This window comes from Chiloscyllium plagiosum, unplaced genomic scaffold (genome assembly GCF_037043375.1).
Source record: "Chiloscyllium plagiosum isolate Xiang-an unplaced genomic scaffold, Cpla_swu_hap1 HiC_scaffold_18, whole genome shotgun sequence".
NCBI classification, from domain to species: domain Eukaryota; kingdom Metazoa; phylum Chordata; class Chondrichthyes; order Orectolobiformes; family Hemiscylliidae; genus Chiloscyllium; species Chiloscyllium plagiosum.
In genome coordinates this window covers 35,832,834-35,860,491 of record NW_028270156.1, presented here as the reverse complement: position 1 = coordinate 35,860,491, position 27,658 = coordinate 35,832,834, and the positions used below count along the sequence as shown (strand labels likewise).

General features: G+C 40.8%; 1 protein-coding gene across 6 annotated transcripts in view; it reads left to right on the top strand.

The window, feature by feature from the left end:
- Positions 1-27,658, top strand: part of LOC122557768 (CD276 antigen homolog) — a 97,351-nt gene that overhangs the window by 38,196 nt on the left and 31,497 nt on the right. For all 6 annotated transcript variants that reach the window (XM_087996489.1, XM_087996491.1, XM_087996488.1 and 3 more), the window contains one exon: positions 100-180. In XM_087996489.1, coding sequence (XP_087852615.1) covers positions 100-180 — 81 coding nt within the window. The remainder of the gene's footprint in view (positions 1-99; positions 181-27,658) is intronic.

Genomic DNA, 27,658 nt, shown 5'->3' with positions numbered 1-27,658 from the left:
AAATTCATGGTCACGGAAAACCATTGTTAATGCAATTCATACTCACAAACCCTGCTGGGTTTACACTGTCTGCTTTATATTTTGATGATGATGATGCAGGATCACAGAATGTCTCTGAACAACCCGAAGCCTCTGTTGGGAATGGACAACCAAGTGCAGAGGATGACTCGAAAGAAAAAGGTGAGTTGAGACAATTTAAAAATGCGAATAAAACGTAAATTCAGAAGTAACCATTGGGCTGAAAGACCTGACCTAATGCAAAACTCTGACAGTGGAATTTCTTCAAGACCTGAGAAATTGGAATTGAGATGACAATACATGCTAAACTTTGCCTTTGCAAATGTGGTGCACTGTACATTCTTACCACCTGTCACAACACTTGAATTCAGCTTGTTATCAATGACATGCATGATATTCCTTGGCTGCATGCATCAGCTGGTCCTTATGTTTCATGGGGCAAAACTTACTTTTTGCGAATCTCTAGTTCGATTAGTGGCCTTACATTGTCTCTTCACAAATTAGTGCAATCACTTGTAAAACAAACATGTCCCCTGACACTTTCATCAATGGTTAACATGTCTGAGGTAACATGCACTATGTTTTTCACTAAGCAATGGGTTTGAGATGCGGGTGGGGAAAGTAAAAAGGAGGGATGTGTTGTCCTGATAACGGAGCATGTGGTATCCACGCAGGTGTTTAGAGACCTATGGAAGCAGAGCAGGTGAATGTTGCAATGTCATCATTAGACCACGAATGCTATTCAGGAAAATCTTTAACAATCTCACTCATGTTGTTGATGTTAATATTTTCATTTGGAGAAACCATTTTGTCCCAACCATTCACGACATTACCATCATCCAACTCCCAATAATCAGTCCAAATCTGCCTGATTAACTCCTAAATCACTCACTGAACACTGTGCGAAATCCTGCACAAACAACATAAAGCCCTCAAATACTGACAGGTATTCGAGCATGCAGTGTTCAAGTGTTCCTACACATTTCAATGATCTTTTATCATTTGATATGATTTCCAAAGTACAGAGATTTCCCAGAACTATGGTCAGGTATATTAGATGAAAGCCCTTGGTCTAGAAATCAGTAACATTCAATATGCGTGGACTCAAAGGGAAATATGTACAAATTTTAACGTAACCCATGACCATATTCCTGATGGCAAAACCCATCTTTGTGTCTGCGACAGCATCAGCACTCAGGGGAACCTTAGCCCGCTAAGCTGCCTGGAAGCGAAATAGGGACAGGTTGGTCTGCTTGTGAAATGACTGATACAGCCATCAGCAATACTGGGTTCTACATTGCACCAAAGCAGGTTTACTTACCACGTTGTACCTGGAGGTGTTCCTCCTTGTTCTGCAAAATATTCAAACTGAAACAGCCTTCAGAAAGCATCACCACTTTTCGTCCTTTGCACTATTGTTACAAATCCAGTGTACATTATTCAGCACAACTTCTATATGCCAGATTTTTGAGTACTCACCCCACATGCCAGGTCTTGAGCAAATTCCATCTTGGAAATGCCAGAATATCATTTGGGAAAAGACATAGCTTCACAGTGCACGGTGGCACAGTGGTTAGCAGTGCTGCCTTACAGCGCCAGAGACCCGGGTTCAATTCCTACCTCAGGTGACTGACTGTATGGAGTTTGCACATTCTCCCTGGGTCTGTGTGGGTTTCCTCCGGGTGCTGCGGTTTCCTCCCACAGTCCAAAAATGTGCAGGTTGGATTAATTGGTCATGCTAAATTGCCCGTAGTATTAGATGAAAGGGTAAATGTAGGAGAATGAGTCTGGGTGGGTTGTGCTTCGGAGGGTCAGTGTGGACTTGTTGGGCTAAGGGCCTGTTTCCACACTGTAAGTCATCTAATCTAAGTAAGCACCTGCCTTCTCCAATTCAAGAACTGATTGCATTTTCTCCTGTGAACTCCACGGATCTATCCTTACACCAAACAACGTGATTTATTCACTGATTTAACCACTTCCAAACATTTCACCAGTGCATGCCAGGACCATTTCAATCACCAACTTTTGGAATCCATCATACAATAGTTGACTCAGGTAAATGAAGGGAATGAAGAGCAGACGGGTACGTGATACACACAGTGCACAGCAGCTCTGCAATAATTGAGAACTAATCTGAAAAGTAGCATTATTTGTTCATCAAGACAGCTGCACTGAACTCAAATAAATTTTGTGCGAAATTCATGATCATGGAAAAGCATGGTTAATGCAGTTCATACTCGCAAACACGGCTGGGTTTACACTGTCTGCTTTATATTTTGATGATGATGATGCAGGATCACTGAAAGTCTCTGAACAATCGAAAGCCTCTGTTGGGAATGGACAACCAAGTGCAGAGAAAGGTGAGTTGCGACAATTTAAGAACGTGATTAAAACATAAATTCAAAAGTAATCATCTGGCTGAAAGAACCTGACCTAATGCAAAACTCTGACAGTGGAATTTCTTCAGAACCTGAGAAATTGATATTGAGATGACAATACATGTTTAAACTTTGCCTTTGTGGTGTACTATACATCCTTCCCACCTGTCACAACACTTGAATTCAGTGTGCTCTCAATGTCATGCATGATATTCCTTGGCTGCATGCATCAGCTGGTCTTTATGTTTCAGATTTTTGTGTACTCGCCCCACATGCCAGATCTTGAGCAAATTCCATCTTGGAAATGCCAGAATATCCTTTTTGCAAAGACATAGTTTCATAGTTGTCAACATGTAGAGTAGTTGAAACTTTATTGCTGGAACAGCACAGCAGGTCAGGCAGCATCCAGGGAACAGGAGATTCGACGTTTCGGGCACAGGCCCTTCTTCAGGAATCTTCTGGAGTCCATGGGGGATCAGTCGGTTCCGTAGGCAGGTGCTGAGGAAGGAGATATGGCTGTGGTAACGAGTCTGCTTCAGAATGTGGCTGAAGAGCTTCTGTGCAGAGGAGATGACCTGGGGTGTGCAGTGAGAGAGGGACTCACTGAAATCTTTGTAGAGAGAGGCAGAGAGCTTCTTCAAGGAAGGCATCCTTGTAAGAGGATTCGCAGTAGGTTGAAATCTTCGAGGAGAAAGTGAGGTCTGCAGATGCTGGAGATCAAAGTTGAAACTTTATTGCTGGAACAGCACAGCAGGTCAGGCAGCATCCAGGGAACAGGAGATTCGACGTTTCGGGCACAGGCCCTTCTTCAGGAATCATGTGGAGGAGGTAATCACCTGCCTTCTCAAATTCAAGAAATGATTGCATTTTCCCCTGTGAACTCCATGGATCTATCCTTACACCAAATGAAATGATTTATTCACTGATTTAACCACTTCCAGACATTTCACGAGTGCATGCAAGGGCCATTTCAATCATCAATTTATAGAATTCTTCATATAATAGCTGACTCAGGTAATTGGAGGGAATGAACTGCAGATGAGGACATGATACACACCGGGCACAGCAGCTCTGCAATCATTGAGAGAAATTAATGCAGAACTAATCTGAAAAGTAGCATTATTTGTTCATCAAGACAGTTGCACTGAACTCAAATAAGGTTTGTTTGAAATTCATGGTCACGGAAAAGCATTGTTAATGCAGTTCATACTCACAAACACTGCTGGGTTTACACTGTCTGCTTTATATTTTGATGATGATGATGCAGGATCACAAAATGTCTCTGAACAACCCGAAGCCTCTGTTGGGAATGGACAACCAAGTGCAGAGGATGACTCGAAAGAGAAAGGTGAGTTGTGAAAATTTAAAAATGCGTTTAAAACGTAAATTCAAAAGTAATCATCTGGCTGAAAGACCTGACCTAATGCTAAACTCTGACAGTGGAATTTCTTCAAGACCTGAGAAATTGGTATTGAGATGACAATACATGTTTAAAGTTTGCCTTTGTGGTGTACTGTACATCCTTCCCACCTTCCACAACATTTGAATTCAGTGTGCTCTCAACGTCATGCGTGATATTCCTTGGCTGCATGCATCAGCTGGTCCTTATGTTTAAAGGGGCAAAACTTACTTTTTGAGAATCTCCAGTTCCGTTGGTGGCCTTACATTGTCTCTTCACAAATTAATGCAATCACTTGTAAAACAAACATGTCCCCTGACACTTTCATCAATGGTAAACATGTCTGAGGTAACATGCACTAGGTTTTTCACTCGGCATTGGGTTTGAGATGCGGGTGGGGAAAGTAAAAAGGAGGGATGTGTTGTCCTGATAACGGAGCATGTGGTATCCACGGAGGTGTTTAGAGACTTATGGAAGCAGAGCAGGTGAATGTTGCAATGTCGTCATTAGACCACGAATGATATTCAGGAAAATCTTTAACAATCTCACTCATGTTGTTGATGTTAATATTTTCATTTGGAGAAACCATTTTGTCCCAACCATTCACGACATTGCCATCATCCAACTCCCAATAATCTGTCCAAATCTGCCTGATTAACTCCTGAATCACTCACTGAGCACTGTGCGAAATCCTGCACAAACAACATAAAGCCCTCAAATACTGACAGGTATTCGAGCATGCAGTGTTCAAGTGTTCCTACACATTTTAATGATCTTTTATCATTTGATATGATTTCCAAAGTACAGAGATTTCCATGGTCAGCTATATTAGATGAAAGCCCTTGGTCTAGAAATCAGTAACATTCAATATGCGTGGACTCAAAGGAAAATATGTACAAATTTTAACGTAACCCATGACCATATTCCTGATGGCAAAACCCATCTTTGTGTCTGCGACAGCATCAGCACTCAGGAGAACCTTGGCCCGCTAAGATGCCTGCAGGCGAAACCGGGACACGTTGGTCTCCTTGTGAAATGACAGATACAGGCATCAGCAATACTGGGTTCTACATTGCACCAAAGCAGGTTTACTTACCACGTTGTACCTGGAGGTGTTCCTCCTTGTTCTGCAAAATATTCAAACTGAAACAGCCTTCAGAAAGCATCTCCACTTTTCGTCCTTTGCACTATTGTTACAAATCCAGCGTACATTATTCAGCACAACTTCTATATGCCAGATTTTTGTGTACTCGCCCCACATGCCAAATCTTGAGCAAATTCCATCTTGGAAATGCCAGAATATCATTTTTGCAAAGACATAGTTTCATAGTTGTCAACATATGGGCTAGGTAATCATCTGCCTTCTCAAATTTAAGAACTGATTGCATTTTCTCCTGTGAACTCCACGGATCTATCCTTACACCAAATGAAATGATTTATTCACTGATTTAACCGACTTCCAGACATTTCACGAGTGCATGCAAGGACCATTTCAATCACCAACTTATAGAATTCTTCATATAATAGCTGACTCAGGTAAATGTAGAGAATGAACAGCAGATGAGGACATGATACACACCGGGCACAGCAGCTCTGCAATAATTGAGAGAAATTAATGCAGAACTAAGCTGAAAAGTAGCATTATTTGTTCATCAAGAATGTTGCACTGAATTCAAATAAGTTTAGTTTGAAATTCATGGTCACGGAAAAGCATTGTTAATGCAGTTCATACTCACAAACACTGCTGGGTTTACACTGTCTGCTTTATATTTTGATGATGATGATGCAGGATCACAGAATGTCTCTGAACAACCCGAAGCCTCTGTTGGGAATGGACAACCAAGTGCAGAGGATGACTCGAAAGAGAAAGGTGAGTTGTGACAATTTAAAAATGCGTTTAAAACGTAAATTCAAAAGTAATCACCTGGGTGAAAGACCTCAGGTAATGCAAAACTCTGACAGTGGAATTTCTTCAAGACCTGAAAAATTGGTATTGAGATGACAATACATTTTTAAAGTTTGCCTTTGCAAATGTGGTGTACTGTACGTCCTTCCCACCTGACACAACATTTGAATTCAATGTGCCCTCAACAGCATGCATGATATTCCTTGGCTGCATACATATGCTGGTCCTTATGTTTCAAGGGGCAAAAATTACTTTTTGAGAATCTCCAGTTCCGTTAGTGGCCTTACATTGTCTCTTCACAAATTAGTGCAATCACTTGTAAAACAAACATGTCCCCTGACACTTTCATCAGTGGTTAACATGTCTGAGGTAACATGCACTACGTTTTTCACTAGGCATTGGGTTTGAGATGTGGGTGGGAAAAGTAAAAAAGAAGGATGTGTTGTCCTGATAACGGAGCATGTGGTATCCACACAGGTGTTTAGAGACTTATGGAAGCAGAGCAGATGATTGTGGCAATGTCGTTCCAAGCCCACGAATGATATTCAGCAAAATCTTTAACAATCTCACTCATGTAGTTGATGTGAATATTTTCATTTGGAGAAACCATTTTGTCCCAACCTTTCACAACATTGCCATCATCTAACTCCTAATACTCAGTCCAAATCTGCCTGATTAACTCCTGAGTCACTCACTGAACACTGTGCTAATACCTGCATAAGTAACATAAAGCTGTCAAACACTGACAGGTATTCGCGCATGCAGTGTTCAAGTGTTTGTACACATTTCAATAACCTTTTATCATTTGATATGATTTCCAAAGTACAGAGATTTCCCAGAACTATGGTCAGCTATATTAGATTAAAGCCCTTGGCTTAGAAATCAGTAACATTCAATATGCATGGACTCAAAGGGAAATATGTACAAATTTTAACATAACCCATGACCATGTAAGATGAAGGGGTAAATGTAGGAGAATGGGTCTGGGTGGGTTGCGCTTCGAAGGGTCGGTGTGGACTAGTTGGGCTGAAGGGCCTGTTTCCACACAGTAAGTCATCTAATCTAAGGAAGCATCTGCCTTCTCAAATTCAAGAACTGATTGCATTTTCACTTGTGGACTCCACGGATCTATCCTTACACCAAATGAAATGATTTATTCACTGATTTAACCACTTCCAGACATTTCACAAGTGCATGCCAGGACCACTTCAATCACCAACTTATAGAATTCTTCATACAATAGTTGACTCAGGTAAATGGAGGGAATGAACAGCAGACGAGGATGTGATACACACCGTGCAAAGCAGCTCTGCAATAATTGAGAGAAATTAATGCAGAACTAATCTGAAAAGTAGCATTATTTGTTCATCAAGACAGTTGCACTGAACTCAAATAAGTTTAGTTTGAAATTCATGGTCACGGAAAAGCATTGTTAATGCAGTTCATACTCACAAACACTGCTGGGTTCACACTGTCTGCTTTATATTTTGATGATGATGATGCAGGATCACAGAATGTCTCTGAACAACCTGAAGCCTCTGTTGGGAATGGACAACAAAGTGCAGAGGATGACTCGAAAGAGAAAGGTGAGTTGCGACAATTTAAAAATGCGATTAAAACGTAAATTCAAAAGTAATCATCTGGCTGAAAGACCTGACCTAATGCAAAACTCTGACAGTGGAATTTCTTCAAGACCTGAGAAATTGGTATTGAGATGACAATACATGTTTAAACTTTGCCTTTGTGGTGTACTATACATCCTTCCCACCTGCCACAACATTTGAATTCAATGTGCCCTCAACAGCATGCATGATATTCCTTGGCTGCATGCATCAGCTGGTCCTTATGTTTCAAGGGGCAAAACTTACTTTTTGAGAATCTCCAGTTCCGTTAGTGGCCTTACATTGTCTCTTCACAAATTAGTGCAATCACTTGTAAAACAAACATGTCCCCTGACACTTTCATCAATGGTTAACATGTCTGAGGTAACATGCACTAGGTTTTTCACTAGGCATTGGGTTTGAGATGCGGGTGGGGAAAGTAAAAAGGAGGGATGTGTTGTCCTGATAACGGAGCATGTGGTATCCACACAGGTGTTTCGAGGCCTATGGAAGCGGAGCAGGTGAATGCTGCAAAGTCGTCACTAGACCACGAATGATATTCAGGAAAATCTTTAACAATCTCACTCATGTCGTTGATGTGACTATCTTCATTTGGTGAAACCATTTTGTCCCAACCATTCACACATTGCCATCATCCAACTCCCAATAATCAGTCCAAATCTGCCTGATTAACTCCTGAATCACTCACTGAACACTGTGCGAAATCCTGCACAAACAACATAAAGCTGTCAAACACTGACAGGTATTCGAGCATGCAGTATTCAAGTGTTCCTACACATTTCAATGATCTTTTATCATTTGATATGATTTCCAAAGTACAGAGATTTCCCAGAACTATGGTCAGCTATATTAGATTAAAGCCCTTGGCTTAGAAATCAGTAACATTCAATATGCATGGACTCAAAGGGAAATATGTACAAATTTTAACATAACCCATGACCATGTAAGATGAAGGGGTAAATGTAGGAGAATGGGTCTGGGTGGGTTGCGCTTCGAAGGGTCGGTGTGGACTAGTTGGGCTGAAGGGCCTGTTTCCACACAGTAAGTCATCTAATCTAAGGAAACATCTGCCTTCTCAAATTCAAGAACTGATTGCATTTTCACTTGTGGACTCCACGGATCTATCCTTACACCAAATGAAATGATTTATTCACTGATTTAACCACTTCCAGACATTTCACAAGTGCATGCCAGGACCACTTCAATCACCAACTTATAGAATTCTTCATACAAAAGTTGACTCAGGTAAATGGAGGGAATGAACAGCAGACGAGGATGTGGTACACACCGTGCAAAGCAGCTCTGCAATAATTGAGAGAAATTAATGCAGAACTAATCTGAAAAGTAGCATTATTTGTTCATCAAGACAGTTGCACTGAACTTAAATAAGTTTAGTTTGAAATTCATGGTCACGGAAAAGCATTGTTAATGCAGTTCATACTCACAAACACTGCTGGGTTCACACTGTCTGCTTTATATTTTGATGATGATGATGCAGGATCACAGAATGTCTCTGAACAACCTGAAGCCTCTGTTGGGAATGGACAACAAAGTGCAGAGGATGACTCGAAAGAGAAAGGTGAGTTGCGACAATTTAAAAATGCGATTAAAACGTAAATTCAAAAGTAATCATCTGGCTGAAAGACCTGACCTAATGCAAAACTCTGACAGTGGAATTTCTTCAAGACCTGAGAAATTGGTATTGAGATGACAATACATGTTTAAACTTTGCCTTTGTGGTGTACTATACATCCTTCCCACCTGCCACAACATTTGAATTCAATGTGCCCTCAACAGCATGCATGATATTCCTTGGCTGCATGCATCAGCTGGTCCTTATGTTTCAAGGGGCAAAACTTACTTTTTGAGAATCTCCAGTTCCGTTAGTGGCCTTACATTGTCTCTTCACAAATTAGTGCAATCACTTGTAAAACAAACATGTCCCCTGACACTTTCATCAATGGTTAACATGTCTGAGGTAACATGCACTAGGTTTTTCACTAGGCATTGGGTTTGAGATGCGGGTGGGGAAAGTAAAAAGGAGGGATGTGTTGTCCTGATAACGGAGCATGTGGTATCCACACAGGTGTTTCGAGGCCTATGGAAGCGGAGCAGGTGAATGCTGCAAAGTCGTCACTAGACCACGAATGATATTCAGGAAAATCTTTAACAATCTCACTCATGTCGTTGATGTGACTATCTTCATTTGGTGAAACCATTTTGTCCCAACCATTCACACATTGCCATCATCCAACTCCCAATAATCAGTCCAAATCTGCCTGATTAACTCCTGAATCACTCACTGAACACTGTGCGAAATCCTGCACAAACAACATAAAGCTGTCAAACACTGACAGGTATTCGAGCATGCAGTATTCAAGTGTTCCTACACATTTCAATGATCTTTTATCATTTGATATGATTTCCAAAGTACAGAGATTTCCCAGAACTATGGTCAGCTATATTAGATTAAAGCCCTTGGCTTAGAAATCAGTAACATTCAATATGCATGGACTCAAAGGGAAATATGTACAAATTTTAACATAACCCATGACCATGTAAGATGAAGGGGTAAATGTAGGAGAATGGGTCTGGGTGGGTTGCGCTTCGAAGGGTCGGTGTGGACTAGTTGGGCTGAAGGGCCTGTTTCCACACAGTAAGTCATCTAATCTAAGGAAACATCTGCCTTCTCAAATTCAAGAACTGATTGCATTTTCACTTGTGGACTCCACGGATCTATCCTTACACCAAATGAAATGATTTATTCACTGATTTAACCACTTCCAGACATTTCACAAGTGCATGCCAGGACCACTTCAATCACCAACTTATAGAATTCTTCATACAAAAGTTGACTCAGGTAAATGGAGGGAATGAACAGCAGACGAGGATGTGATACACACCGTGCAAAGCAGCTCTGCAATAATTGAGAGAAATTAATGCAGAACTAATCTGAAAAGTAGCATTATTTGTTCATCAAGACAGTTGCACTGAACTCAAATAAGTTTAGTTTGAAATTCATGGTCACGGAAAAGCATTGTTAATGCAGTTCATACTCACAAACACTGCTGGGTTCACACTGTCTGCTTTATATTTTGATGATGATGCAGGATCACAGAATGTCTCTGAACAACCTGAAGCCTCTGTTGGGAATGGACAACAAAGTGCAGAGGATGACTCGAAAGAGAAAGGTGAGTTGCGACAATTTAAAAATGCGATTAAAACGTAAATTCAAAAGTAATCATCTGGCTGAAAGACCTGACCTAATGCAAAACTCTGACAGTGGAATTTCTTCAAGACCTGAGAAATTGGTATTGAGATGACAATACATGTTTAAACTTTGCCTTTGTGGTGTACTATACATCCTTCCCACCTGCCACAACATTTGAATTCAATGTGCCCTCAACAGCATGCATGATATTCCTTGGCTGCATGCATCAGCTGGTCCTTATGTTTCAAGGGGCAAAACTTACTTTTTGAGAATCTCCAGTTCCGTTATTGGCCTTACATTGTCTCTTCACAAATTAGTGCAATCACTTGTAAAACAAACATGTCCCCTGACACTTTCATCAATGGTTAACATGTCTGAGGTAACATGCACGAGGTTTTTCACTAGGCATTGGGTTTGAGATGCGGGTGGGGAAAGTAAAAAGGAGGGATGTGTTGTCCTGATAACGGAGCATGTGGTATCCACACAGGTGTTTCGAGGCCTATGGAAGCGGAGCAGGTGAATGCTGCAAAGTCGTCACTAGACCACGAATGATATTCAGGAAAATCTTTAACAATCTCACTCATGTCGTTGATGTGACTATCTTCATTTGGTGAAACCATTTTGTCCCAACCATTCACACATTGCCATCATCCAACTCCCAATAATCAGTCCAAATCTGCCTGATTAACTCCTGAATCACTCACTGAACACTGTGCGAAATCCTGCACAAACAACATAAAGCTGTCAAACACTGACAGGTATTCGAGCATGCAGTATTCAAGTGTTCCTACACATTTCAATGATCTTTTATCATTTGATATGATTTCCAAAGTACAGAGATTTCCCAGAACTATGGTCAGCTATATTAGATTAAAGCCCTTGGCTTAGAAATCAGTAACATTCAATATGCATGGACTCAAAGGGAAATATGTACAAATTTTAACATAACCCATGACCATGTAAGATGAAGGGGTAAATGTAGGAGAATGGGTCTGGGTGGGTTGCGCTTCGAAGGGTCGGTGTGGACTAGTTGGGCTGAAGGGCCTGTTTCCACACAGTAAGTCATCTAATCTAAGGAAACATCTGCCTTCTCAAATTCAAGAACTGATTGCATTTTCACTTGTGGACTCCACGGATCTATCCTTACACCAAATGAAATGATTTATTCACTGATTTAACCACTTCCAGACATTTCACAAGTGCATGCCAGGACCACTTCAATCACCAACTTATAGAATTCTTCATACAAAAGTTGACTCAGGTAAATGGAGGGAATGAACAGCAGACGAGGATGTGGTACACACCGTGCAAAGCAGCTCTGCAATAATTGAGAGAAATTAATGCAGAACTAATCTGAAAAGTAGCATTATTTGTTCATCAAGACAGTTGCACTGAACTTAAATAAGTTTAGTTTGAAATTCATGGTCACGGAAAAGCATTGTTAATGCAGTTCATACTCACAAACACTGCTGGGTTCACACTGTCTGCTTTATATTTTGATGATGATGATGCAGGATCACAGAATGTCTCTGAACAACCTGAAGCCTCTGTTGGGAATGGACAACAAAGTGCAGAGGATGACTCGAAAGAGAAAGGTGAGTTGCGACAATTTAAAAATGCGATTAAAACGTAAATTCAAAAGTAATCATCTGGCTGAAAGACCTGACCTAATGCAAAACTCTGACAGTGGAATTTCTTCAAGACCTGAGAAATTGGTATTGAGATGACAATACATGTTTAAACTTTGCCTTTGTGGTGTACTATACATCCTTCCCACCTGCCACAACATTTGAATTCAATGTGCCCTCAACAGCATGCATGATATTCCTTGGCTGCATGCATCAGCTGGTCCTTATGTTTCAAGGGGCAAAACTTACTTTTTGAGAATCTCCAGTTCCGTTATTGGCCTTACATTGTCTCTTCACAAATTAGTGCAATCACTTGTAAAACAAACATTCCCCTGACACTTTCATCAATGGTTAACATGTCTGAGGTAACATGCACGAGGTTTTTCACTAGGCATTGGGTTTGAGATGCGGGTGGGGAAAGTAAAAAGGAGGGATGTGTTGTCCTGATAACGGAGCATGTGGTATCCACACAGGTGTTTCGAGGCCTATGGAAGCGGAGCAGGTGAATGCTGCAAAGTCGTCACTAGACCACGAATGATATTCAGGAAAATCTTTAACAATCTCACTCATGTCGTTGATGTGACTATCTTCATTTGGTGAAACCATTTTGTCCCAACCATTCACGACATTGCCATCATCCAACTCCCAATAATCAGTCCAAATCTGCCTGATTAACTCCTGAATCACTCACTGAACACTGTGCGAAATCCTGCACAAACAACATAAAGCCCTCAAATACTGACAGGTATTCGAGCATGCAGTATTCAAGTGTTCCTACACATTTCAATGATCTTTTATCATTTGATATGATTTCCAAAGTACAGAGATTTCCCAGAACTATGGTCAGGTATATTAGCTGAAAGCCCTTGGTCTAGAAATCAGTAACATTCAATATGCGTGGACTCAAAGGGAAATATGTACAAATTTTAAAGTAACCCATGACCATGTTCCTGATGGCAAAACCCATCTTTGTGTCTGCGACAGCATCAGCACTCAGGGGAACCTTAGCCCGCTAAGCTGCCTGGAAGCGAAATAGGGACAGGTTGGTCTCCTTGTGAAATGACAGCTACATCCATCAGCAATACTGGGTTCTACATTGCACCAAAGCAGGTTTACTTACCACGTTGTACCTGGAGGTGTTCCTCCTTGTTCTGCAAAATATTCAAACTGAAACAGCCTTCAGAAAGCATCTCCACTTTTCGTCCTTTGCACTATTGTTGCAAATCCAGCGTACATTATTCAGCACAACTTCTATATGCCAGATTTTTGTGTACTCGCCCCACATGCCAAATCTTGAGCAAATTCCATCTTGGAAATGCCAGAATATCATTTTTGCAAAGACATAGTTTCATAGTTGTCAACACGTGGGTGAGGTAATCATCTGCCTTCTCAAATTCAAGAACTGATTGCATTTTCTCCTGTGAACTCCACGGATCTATCCTTACGCCAAATGAAATGATTTATTCACTGATTTAACCACTTCCAGACATTTCACAAGTGCATGCCAGGACGATTGCAATCACCAACTTATAGAATCCATCATACAATAGCTGACTCAGGTAATTGGAGGGAATAAAGAGCAGATGAGGACATGATACACACCGTGCACAGCAGCTCTGCAATAATTGAGAGAAATTAATGCAGAACTAATCTGAAAAGTAGCATTATTTGTTCATCAAGACAGCTGCACTGAACTCAAATAAGTTTAGTTTGAAATTCATGGTCACGGAAAAGCATTGTTAATGCAGTTCATACTCACAAACACTGCTGGGTTTACACTGTCTGCTTTATATTTTGATGATGATGATGCAGAATCAAAGAATGTCTCTGAACAACCCGAAGCCTCTGTTGGGAATGGACAACCAAGTGCAGAGGATGACTCGAAAGAGAAAGGTGAGTTGTGACAATTTAAAAATGCGTTTAAAACGTAACTTCAAAAGTAATCACCTGGGTGAAAGACCTCACGTAATGCAAAACTCTGACAGTGGAATTTCTTCAAGACCTGAGAAATTGGTATTGAGATGACAATACATGTTTAAACTTTGCCTTTGCAAATGTGGTGTACTGTATATCCTTACCACTTGGCACAGCATTTGAAATCAGTGTGCCCTCAATGGCATGCATGTTATTCCTTGGCTGCATGCATCAGCTGGTCCTCATGTTTCAAGGGGCAAAACTGACTGTTTGAGAATCCCCAGTTCTGTCAGTGGCCTTACATTGTCTCTTCACAAATTAGTGCAATCACTTGTAAAACAAACATGTCCCCTGACACTTTCATCAATGGTTAACATGTCTGAGGGAACATGCACTAGGTTTTTCACTCGGCATTGGGTTTGAGATGTGGGTGGAGAAAGTAAAAAGGAAGGATGTGTTGTCCTGATAACGGAGCATGTGGTATCCACACAGGTGTTTAGAGGCCTATGGAAGCAGAGCAGGTGAATGTTGCAAAGTCGTCACTAGACCACGAATGATATTCAGGAAAATCTTTAACAATCTCACTCATGTTGTTGATGTGACTATCTTCATTTGGAGAAACCATTTTGGCCCAACCATTCACGACATTGCCATCATCCAACTCCCAATAATCAGACCAAATCTGCCTGATTAACTCCTGAATTACTCACTGAACACTGTGCAAAATCCTGCACCAACGACATAGAGCCCTCAAAGACTGACAGGTATTCGAGCATGCAGTGTTCAAGTGTTCCTACACATTTCAATGATCTTTTATCATTTGATATGATTTCCAAAGTACAGAGATTTCCATGGTCAGCTATATTAGATGAAAGCCCTTGGTGGAGAAAGCAGTGTCATTCAACATGAATGGACTCAAAGGGAAGTATGTACAATTTTCATATAACTCAAGACCATATTCCTGATGGCAAAAGCCGTCTTTGCGTCTGCGACAGCATCAGCACTTAGGGGAACCTTGGCCCGCTAAGATGCCTGCAGGCGAAACAGGGACACGTTGGTCTCCTTGTGAAATGACTGATACAGCCATCAGCAATACTGGGTTCTACATTGCACCAAAGCAGGTTTACTTACCACCGTGTACCTGGTGGAGTTTCTCCTTGGTCTGCAAAATATTCAAACTGAAACAGCCTTCAGAAAGCATCTCCACTTTTCGTCCTTTGCACTATTGTTACAAATCCAGCGTACATTATTCAGCACAACTTCTATATGCCAGATTTTTGTGTACTCGCCCCACATACCAAATCTTGAGCAAATTCCATCTTGGAAATGCCAGAATATCATTTTTGCAAAGACATAGTTTCATAGTTGTCAACATATGGGCTAGGTAATCATCTGCCTTCTCAAATTTAAGAACTGATTGCATTTTCTCCTGTGAACTCCATGGATCTATCCTTACACCAAATGAAATGATTTATTCACTGATTTAACCAACTTCCAGACATTTCACGAGTGCATGCAAGGACCATTTCAATCACCAACTTATAGAATTCTTCATATAATAGCTGACTCAGGTAAATGTAGAGAATGAACAGCAGATGAGGACATGATACACACCGGGCACAGCAGCTCTGCAATAATTGAGAGAAATTAATGCAGAACTAAGCTGAAAAGTAGCATTATTTGTTCATCAAGACAGTTGCACTGAACTCAAATAAGTTTAGTTTGAAATTCATGGTCACGGAAAAGCATTGTTAATGCAGTTCATACTCACAAACACTGCTGGGTTTACACTGTCTGCTTTATATTTTGATGATGATGATGCAGGATCACAGAATGTCTCTGAACAACCCGAAGCCTCTGTTGGGAATGGACAACCAAGTGCAGAGGATGACTCGAAAGAGAAAGGTGAATTGTGACAATTTAAAAATGCGTTTAAAACGTAAATTCAAAAGTAATCACCTGGGTGAAAGACCTCACGTAATGCAAAACTCTGACAGTGGAATTTCTTCAAGACCTGAGAAATTGGTATTGAGATGACAATACATGTTTAAACTTTGCCTTTGTGGTGTACTATACATCCTTCCCACCTGCCACAACATTTGAATTCAATGTGCCCTCAACGGCATGCATGTTATTCCTTGGCTGCATGCATCAGCTGGTCCTTATGTTTCAAGGGGCAAAACTTACTTTTTGAGAATCTCCAGTTCCGTTATTGGCCTTACATTGTCTCTTCACAAATTAGTGCAATCACTTGTAAAACAAACATGTCCCCTGACACTTTCATCAATGGTTAACATGTCTGAGGTAACATGCACGAGGTTTTTCACTAGGCATTGGGTTTGAGATGCGGGTGGGGAAAGTAAAAAGGAGGGATGTGTTGTCCTGATAACGGAGCATGTGGTATCCACACAGGTGTTTCGAGGCCTATGGAAGCGGAGCAGGTGAATGCTGCAAAGTCGTCACTAGACCACGAATGATATTCAGGAAAATCTTTAACAATCTCACTCATGTCGTTGATGTGACTATCTTCATTTGGTGAAACCATTTTGTCCCAACCATTCACGACATTGCCATCATCCAACTCCCAATAATCAGTCCAAATCTGCCTGATTAACTCCTGAATCACTCACTGAACACTGTGCGAAATCCTGCACAAACAACATAAAGCCCTCAAATACTGACAGGTATTCGAGCATGCAGTATTCAAGTGTTCCTACACATTTCAATGATCTTTTATCATTTGATATGATTTCCAAAGTACAGAGATTTCCCAGAACTATGGTCAGGTATATTAGCTGAAAGCCCTTGGTCTAGAAATCAGTAACATTCAATATGCGTGGACTCAAAGGGAAATATGTACAAATTTTAAAGTAACCCATGACCATGTTCCTGATGGCAAAACCCATCTTTGTGTCTGCGACAGCATCAGCACTCAGGGGAACCTTAGCCCGCTAAGCTGCCTGGAAGCGAAATAGGGACAGGTTGGTCTCCTTGTGAAATGACAGCTACATCCATCAGCAATACTGGGTTCTACATTGCACCAAAGCAGGTTTACTTACCACGTTGTACCTGGAGGTGTTCCTCCTTGTTCTGCAAAATATTCAAACTGAAACAGCCTTCAGAAAGCATCTCCACTTTTCGTCCTTTGCACTATTGTTGCAAATCCAGCGTACATTATTCAGCACAACTTCTATATGCCAGATTTTTGTGTACTCGCCCCACATGCCAAATCTTGAGCAAATTCCATCTTGGAAATGCCAGAATATCATTTTTGCAAAGACATAGTTTCATAGTTGTCAACACGTGGGTGAGGTAATCATCTGCCTTCTCAAATTCAAGAACTGATTGCATTTTCTCCTGTGAACTCCACGGATCTATCCTTACGCCAAATGAAATGATTTATTCACTGATTTAACCACTTCCAGACATTTCACAAGTGCATGCCAGGACGATTGCAATCACCAACTTATAGAATCCATCATACAATAGCTGACTCAGGTAATTGGAGGGAATAAAGAGCAGATGAGGACATGATACACACCGTGCACAGCAGCTCTGCAATAATTGAGAGAAATTAATGCAGAACTAATCTGAAAAGTAGCATTATTTGTTCATCAAGACAGCTGCACTGAACTCAAATAAGTTTAGTTTGAAATTCATGGTCACGGAAAAGCATTGTTAATGCAGTTCATACTCACAAACACTGCTGGGTTTACACTGTCTGCTTTATATTTTGATGATGATGATGCAGAATCAAAGAATGTCTCTGAACAACCCGAAGCCTCTGTTGGGAATGGACAACCAAGTGCAGAGGATGACTCGAAAGAGAAAGGTGAGTTGTGACAATTTAAAAATGCGTTTAAAACGTAACTTCAAAAGTAATCACCTGGGTGAAAGACCTCACGTAATGCAAAACTCTGACAGTGGAATTTCTTCAAGACCTGAGAAATTGGTATTGAGATGACAATACATGTTTAAACTTTGCCTTTGCAAATGTGGTGTACTGTATATCCTTACCACTTGGCACAGCATTTGAAATCAGTGTGCCCTCAATGGCATGCATGTTATTCCTTGGCTGCATGCATCAGCTGGTCCTCATGTTTCAAGGGGCAAAACTGACTGTTTGAGAATCCCCAGTTCTGTCAGTGGCCTTACATTGTCTCTTCACAAATTAGTGCAATCACTTGTAAAACAAACATGTCCCCTGACACTTTCATCAATGGTTAACATGTCTGAGGGAACATGCACTAGGTTTTTCACTCGGCATTGGGTTTGAGATGTGGGTGGAGAAAGTAAAAAGGAAGGATGTGTTGTCCTGATAACGGAGCATGTGGTATCCACACAGGTGTTTAGAGGCCTATGGAAGCAGAGCAGGTGAATGTTGCAAAGTCGTCATTAGACCACGAATGATATTCAGGAAAATCTTTAACAATCTCACTCATGTTGTTGATGTGACTATCTTCATTTGGAGAAACCATTTTGGCCCAACCATTCACGACATTGCCATCATCCAACTCCCAATAATCAGACCAAATCTGCCTGATTAACTCCTGAATTACTCACTGAACACTGTGCAAAATCCTGCACCAACGACATAGAGCCCTCAAAGACTGACAGGTATTCGAGCATGCAGTGTTCAAGTGTTCCTACACATTTCAATGATCTTTTATCATTTGATATGATTTCCAAAGTACAGAGATTTCCATGGTCAGCTATATTAGATGAAAGCCCTTGGTGGAGAAAGCAGTGTCATTCAACATGAATGGACTCAAAGGGAAGTATGTACAATTTTCATATAACTCAAGACCATATTCCTGATGGCAAAAGCCGTCTTTGCGTCTGCGACAGCATCAGCACTTAGGGGAACCTTGGCCCGCTAAGATGCCTGCAGGCGAAACAGGGACACGTTGGTCTCCTTGTGAAATGACTGATACAGCCATCAGCAATACTGGGTTCTACATTGCACCAAAGCAGGTTTACTTACCACCGTGTACCTGGTGGAGTTTCTCCTTGGTCTGCAAAATATTCAAACTGAAACAGCCTTCAGAAAGCATCTCCACTTTTCGTCCTTTGCACTATTGTTGCAAATACAGCGTACATTATTCAGCACAACTTCTATATGCCAGATTTTTGTGTACTCGCCCCACATACCAAATCTTGAGCAAATTCCATCTTGGAAATGCCAGAATATCATTTTTGCAAAGACATAGTTTCATAGTTGTCAACATATGGGCTAGGTAATCATCTGCCTTCTCAAATTTAAGAACTGATTGCATTTTCTCCTGTGAACTCCATGGATCTATCCTTACACCAAATGAAATGATTTATTCACTGATTTAACCAACTTCCAGACATTTCACGAGTGCATGCAAGGACCATTTCAATCACCAACTTATAGAATTCTTCATATAATAGCTGACTCAGGTAAATGTAGAGAATGAACAGCAGATGAGGACATGATACACACCGGGCACAGCAGCTCTGCAATAATTGAGAGAAATTAATGCAGAACTAAGCTGAAAAGTAGCATTATTTGTTCATCAAGACAGTTGCACTGAACTCAAATAAGTTTAGTTTGAAATTCATGGTCACGGAAAAGCATTGTTAATGCAGTTCATACTCACAAACACTGCTGGGTTTACACTGTCTGCTTTATATTTTGATGATGATGATGCAGGATCACAGAATGTCTCTGAACAACCCGAAGCCTCTGTTGGGAATGGACAACCAAGTGCAGAGGATGACTCGAAAGAGAAAGGTGAATTGTGACAATTTAAAAATGCGTTTAAAACGTAAATTCAAAAGTAATCACCTGGGTGAAAGACCTCACGTAATGCAAAACTCTGACAGTGGAATTTCTTCAAGACCTGAGAAATTGGTATTGAGATGACAATACATGTTTAAAGTTTGCCTTTGCAAATGTGGTGTACTGTACATCCTTCCCACCTGCCACAACATTTGAATTCAATGTGCTCTCAACAGCATGCATGATATTCCTTGGCTGCATACATATGCTGGTCCTTATGTTTCAAGGGGCAAAAATTACTTTTTGAGAATCTCCAGTTCCGTTAGTGGCCTTACATTGTCTCTACACAAATTAGTGCAATCACTTGTAAAACAAACATGTCCCCTGACACTTTCATCAGTGGTTAACATGTCTGAGGTAACATGCACTAGGTTTTTCACTAGGCATTGGGTTTGAGATGTGGGTGGGGAAAGTAAAAAAGAAGGATGTGTTGTCCTGATAATGGAGCATGTGGTATCCACACACGTGTTTAGAGACTTATGGAAGCAGAGCAGATGATTGTGGCAATGTCGTTCCAAGCCCACGAATGATATTCAGCAAAATCTTTAACAATCTCACTCATGTAGTTGATGTGAATATTTTCATTTGGAGAAACCATTTTGTCCCAACCTTTCACAACATTGCCATCATCTAACTCCTAATACTCAGTCCAAATCTGCCTGATTAACTCCTGAGTCACTCACTGAACACTGTGCTAATACCTGCATAAGTAACATAAAGCTGTCAAACACTGACAGGTATTCGCGCATGCAGTGTTCAAGTGTTTGTACACATTTCAATAACCTTTTATCATTTGATATGATTTCCAAAGTACAGAGATTTCCCAGAACTATGGTCAGCTATATTAGATTAAAGCCCTTGGCCTAGAAATCAGTAACATTCAATATGCATGGACTCAAAGGGAAATATGTACAAATTTTAACATAACCCATGACCATGTAAGATGAAGGGGTAAATGTAGGAGAATGGGTCTGGGTGGCTTGCGCTTCGAAGGGTCGGTGTGGACTAGTTGGGCTGAAGGGCCTGTTTCCACAGAGTAAGTCATCTAATCTAAGGAAGCATCTGCCTTCTCAAATTCAAGAACTGATTACATTTTCACTTGTGGACTCCACGGATCTATCCTTACACCAAATGAAATGATTTATTCACTGATTTAACCACTTCCAGACATTTCACAAGTGCATGCCAGGACCACTTCAATCACCAACTTATAGAATTCTTCATACAAAAGTTGACTCAGGTAAATGGAGGGAATGAACAGCAGACGAGGATGTGATACACACCGTGCAAAGCAGCTCTGCAATAATTGAGAGAAATTAATGCAGAACTAATCTGAAAAGTAGCATTATTTGTTCATCAAGACAGTTGCACTGAACTCAAATAAGTTTAGTTTGAAATTCATGGTCACGGAAAAGCATTGTTAATGCAGTTCATACTCACAAACACTGCTGGGTTCACACTGTCTGCTTTATATTTTGATGATGATGATGCAGGATCACAGAATGTCTCTGAACAACCTGAAGCCTCTGTTGGGAATGGACAACAAAGTGCAGAGGATGACTCAAAAGAGAAAGGTGAGTTGCGACAATTTAAAATGCGATTAAAACGTAAATTCAAAAGTAATCATCTGGCTGAAAGACCTGACCTAATGCAAAACTCTGACAGTGGAATTACTTCAAGACCTGAGAAATTGGCATTGAGATGACAATACATGTTTAAACTTTGCCTTTGTGGTGTACTATACATCCTTCCCACCTGCCACAACATTTGAATTCAATGTGCCCTCAACAGCATGCATGATATTCCTTGGCTGCATGCATCAGCTGGTCCTTATGTTTCAAGGGGCAAAACTTACTTTTTGAGAATCTCCAATTCCGTTAGTGGCCTTACATTGTCTCTTCACAAATTAGTGCAATCACTTGTAAAACTAGCATGTCCCCTGACACTTTCATCAATGGTTAACATGTCTGAGGTAACATGCACTAGGTTTTTCACTAGGCATTGGGTTTGAGATGCGGGTGGGGAAAGTAAAAAGGAGGGATGTGTTGTCCTGATAACGGAGCATGTGGTATCCATACAGGTGTTTCGAGGCCTATGGAAGCGGAGCAGGTGAATGCTGCAAAGTCGTCACTAGACCACGAATGATATTCAGGAAAATCTTTAACAATCTCACTCATGTCGTTGATGTGACTATCTTCATTTGGTGAAACCATTTTGTCCCAACCATTCACGACATTGCCATCATCCAACTCCCAATAATCAGTCCAAATCTGCCTGATTAACTCCTGAATCACTCACTGAACACTGTGCGAAATCCTGCACAAACAACATAAAGCCCTCAAATACTTGGTATTCGAGCATGCAGTATTCAAGTGTTCCTACACATTTCAATGATCTTTTATCATTTGATATGATTTCCAAAGTACAGAGATTTCCCAGAACTATGGTCAGGTATATTAGATGAAAGCCCTTGGTCTAGAAATCAGTAACATTCAATATGCGTGGACTCAAAGGAAAATATGTACAAATTTTAACGTAACCCATGACCATATTCCTGATGGCAAAACCCATCTTTGTGTCTGCGACAGCATCAGCACTCAGGAGAACCTTAGCCCGCTAAGCTGCCTGGAAGCGAAATAGGGACAGGTTGGTCTCCTTGTGAAATGACAGCTACATCCATCAGCAATACTGGGTTCTACATTGCACCAAAGCAGGTTTACTTACCACGTTGTACCTGGAGGTGTTCCTCCTTGTTCTGCAAAATATTCAAACTGAAACAGCCTTCAGAAAGCATCTCCACTTTTCGTCCTTTGCACTATTGTTGCAAATCCAGTGTACATTATTCAGCACAACTTCTATATGCCAGATTTTTGTGTACTCGCCCCACATGCCAAATCTTGAGCAAATTCCATCTTGGAAATGCCAGAATATCATTTTTGCAAAGACATAGTTTCATAGTTGTCAACACGTGGGTGAGGTAATCATCTGCCTTCTCAAATTCAAGAACTGATTGCATTTTCTCCTGTGAACTCCACGGATCTATCCTTACACCAAATGAAATGATTTATTCACTGATTTAACCACTTCCAGACATTTAACAAGTGCATGCCAGGACCATTTCAATCACCAACTTATAGAATCCATCATACAATAGCTGACTCAGGTAATTGGAGGGAATAAAAGCAGATGAGGACATGATACACACCGTGCACAGCAGCTCTGCAATAATTGAGAGAAATTAATGCAGAACTAATCTGAAAAGTAGCATTATTTGTTCATCAAGACAGCTGCACTGAACTCAAATAAGTTTAGTTTGAAATTCATGGTCACGGAAAAGCATTGTTAATGCAGTTCATACTCACAAACACTGCTGGGTTTACACTGTCTGCTTTATATTTTGATGATGATGATGCAGAATCAAAGAATGTCTCTGAACAACCCGAAGCCTCTGTTGGGAATGGACAACCAAGTGCAGAGGATGACTCGAAAGAGAAAGGTGAGTTGTGACAATTTAAAAATGCGTTTAAAACGTAACTTCAAAAGTAATCACCTGGGTGAAAGACTCACGTAATGCAAAACTCTGACAGTGGAATTTCTTCAAGACCTGAGAAATTGGTATTGAGATGACAATACATGTTTAAACTTTGCCTTTGCAAATGTGGTGTACTGTATATCCTTACCACTTGGAACAGCATTTGAAATCAGTGTGCCCTCAATGGCATGCATGTTATTCCTTGGCTGCATGCATCAGCTGGTCCTTATGTTTCAAGGGGCAAAACTGACTGTTTGAGAATCCCCAGTTCCGTTAGTGGCCTTATATTGTCTCTTCACAAATTAGTGCAATCACTTGTAAAACAAACATGTCCCCTGACACTTTCATCAATGGTTAACATGTCTGAGGTAACATGCACTAGGTTTTTCACTAGTCATTGGGTTTGAGACGCGGGTGGGGAAAGTAAAAAGGAGGGATGTGTTGTCCTGATAACAGAGCATGTGATATCCACACAGGTGTTTAGAAGCCTATGGAAGCAGAGCAGGTGAATGTTGCAAAGTCGTCACTAGACCACGAATGATATTCAGGAAAATCTTTAACAATCTCACTCATGTTGTTGATGTGACTATCTTCATTTGGTGAAACCATTTTGTCCCAACCATTCACGACATTGCCATCATCCAACTCCCAATAATCAGTCCAAATCTGCCTGATTAACCCCTGAATCACTCACTGAACACTGTGCGAAATCCTGCACAAACAACATAAAGCCCTCAAATACTGACAGGTATTCGAGCATGCAGTATTCAAGTGTTCCTACACATTTCAATGATCTTTTATCATTTGATATGATTTCCAAAGTACAGAGATTTCCCAGAACTATGGTTAGGTATATTAGATGAAAGCCCTTGGTCTAGAAATCAGTAACATTCAATATGCATGGACTCAAAGGGAAATATGTACAAATTTTAAAGTAACCCATGGCCATGTTCCTGATGGCAAAATCCATCTTTGTGTCTGCGACAGCATCAGCACTCAGGGGAACCTTAGCCCGCTAAGCTGCCTGGAAGCGAAATAGGGACAGGTTGGTCTCCTTGTGAAATGACTGATACAGCCATCAGCAATACTGGGTTCTACATTGCACCAAAGCAGGTTTACTTACCACGTTGTACCTGGTGGAGTTCCTCCTTGTTCTGCAAAATATTCAAACCGAAACAGCCTTCAGAAAGTATCACCACTTTTCGTCCTTTGCACTATTGTTGCAAATCCAGCAACAATATTCAGCAAAACTTCTATATGCCAGATTTTTGTGTACTCACCCCACATGCCAGGTCTTGAGCAAATTCCATCTTGGAAATGCCAGAATATCATTTTGGAAAAGACATAGCTTCACAGTGCACGGTGGCACAGTGGTTAGCAGTGCTGCCTTACAGCGCCAGAGACCCTGGTTCAATTTCTACCTCAGGTGACTGACTGTGTGGAGTTTGCACATTCTCCCTGGGTCTGTGAGGGTTTTGTCTGGGTGCTCCGGTTTCCTCCCACAGTCCAATAATGTGCAGGTTGGGTGAATTGGTCATGCTAAATTGCCTGTAGTATTAGATGAAAGGATAAATGCAGGAGAATGGGTCTGGTTGGGTTGCGCTTCGGAGGGTCAGTGTGGACTTGTTGGGCTGAAGGGCCTGTTTCCACACCGTAAGACATCTAATCTAAGTAAGCATCTGCCATCTCCAATTCAAGAACTGATTGCATTATCTCCTGTGAACTCCACGGATCTATCCTTACACCAAACAACGTGATTTATTCACTGATTTAACCACGTCCAAACATTTCACCAGTGCAAGCCAGGACTATTTCAATCACCAACTTATAGAATCCATCATACAATAGTTGACTCAGGTAAATGAAGGGAATGAAGAGCAGATGAGTACGTGATGCACACCGTGCACAGCAGCTCTGCAATAATTGATAACTAATCTGAAAAGTAGCATTATTTGTTCATCAAGACAGTTGCACTGAACTCAAATAAATTTTGTGCGAAATTCATGACCATGGAAAAGCATGGTTAATGCAGTTCATACTCGCAAACACGGCTAGGTTTACACTGTCTGTTTTATATTTTGATGATGATGATGCAGGATCACAGAAAGTCTCTGAACAATCGAAAGCCTCTGTTGGGAATGGACAACCAAGTGCAGAGAAAGGTGAGTTGCGACAATTTAAGAACGTGATTAAAACATAAATTCAAAATTAATCATCTGGCTGAAAGAACCTGACCTAATGCAAAACTCTGACAGTGGAATTTCTTCAAGACCTGAGAAATTGGTATTGAGATGACAATACATGTTTAAACTTTGCCTTTGTGGTGTACTATCCATCCTTCCCACCTGTCACAACACTTGAATTCAGTGTGCTCTCAACGTCATGCATGATATTCCTTGGCTGCATGCATCAGCTGGTCTTTATGTTTCAGATTTTTGTGTACTCGCCCCACAGGCGAGATCTTGAGCAAATTCCATCTTGGAAATGCCAGAATATCCTTTTTGCAAAGACATAGTTTCATAGTTGTCAACATGTGGAGTAGGTAATCAGCTGGTCTTTATGTTTCAAGGGGCAAAACTTACTTTTTGAGAATCTCCAGTTCCGTTAGTGGCCTTACATTGTCTTTTCACAAATTAATGCAATCACTTGTAAAACAAACATGTCCCCTGACACTTTCATCAATGGTTAACATGTCTGAGGTAACATGCACTAGGTTTTTCACTAGGCATTGGGTTTGAGATGCGGGTGGGGAAAGTAAAAAGGAGGGATGTGTTGTCCTGATAACGGAGCATGTGGTATCCACGGAGGTGTTTAGAGACTTATGGAAGCAGAGCAGGTGAATGTTGCAATGTCGTCATTAGACCACGAATGATATTCAGGAAAATCTTTAACAATCTCACTCATGTCGTTGATGTGAATATTTTCATTTGGAGAAACCATTTTGTCCCAACCATTCACGACATTGCCATCATCCAACTCCAAATAATCCGTCCAAATCTGCCTGATTAACTCCCGAATCACTCACTGAACACTGTGCGAAATCCTGCACAAACAACATAAAGCCCTCAAACACAGACAGGTATTCGAGCATGCAGTGTTCAAGTGTTCCTACACATTTCAATGATCTTTTATCATTTGATATGATTTCCATGGTCAGCTATATTAGATGAAAGCCCTTGGTGGAGAAAGCAGTGTCATTCAACATGAATGGACTCAAAGGGAAATATGTACAATTTTCATATAACCCAAGACCATATTCCTGATGGCAAAAGCCGTCTTTGCGTCTGCGACAGCATCAGCACTTAGGGGAACCTTGGCCCGCTAAGATGCCTGCAGGCGAAACAGGGACACGTTGGTCTCCTTGTGAAATGACAGATACAGCCATCAGCAATACTGGGTTCTACATTGCACCAAAGCAGGTTTACTTACCACCGTGTACCTGGTGGAGTTTCTCCTTGTTCTGCAAAATATTCAAACTGAAACAGCCTTCAGAAAGCACCTCCACTTTTCGTCCTTTGCACTTTTGTTACAAATCCAGCGTACATTATTCAGCACAACTTCTATATGCCAGATTTTTGTGTACTTGCCCCACATGCCAAATCTTGAGCAAATTCCATCTTGGAAATACCAGAATATCATTTTTGCAAAGACATAGTTTCATAGTTGTCAACATATGGGCTAGGTAATCATCTGCCTTCTCAAATTTAAGAACTGATTGCATTTTCTCCTGTGAACTCCACGGATCTATCCTTACACCAAATGAAATGATTTATTCACTGATTTAACCGACTTCCAGACATTTCACGAGTGCATGCAAGGACCATTTCAATCACCAACTTATAGAATTCTTCATATAATAGCTGACTCAGGTAAATGTAGAGAATGAACAGCAGATGAGGACATGATACACACCGGGCACAGCAGCTCTGCAATAATTGAGAGAAATTAATGCAGAACTAATCTGAAAAGTAGCATTATTTGTTCATCAAGACAGCTGCACTGAACTCAAATAAGTTTAGTTTGAAATTCATGGTCACGGAAAAGCATTGTTAATGCAGTTCATACTCACAAACACTGCTGGGTTTACACTGTCTGCTTTATATTTTGATGATGATGATGCAGAATCAAAGAATGTCTCTGAACAACCCGAAGCCTCTGTTGGGAATGGACAACCAAGTGCAGAGGATGACTCGAAAGAGAAAGGTGAGTTGTGACAATTTAAAAATGCGTTTAAAACGTAACTT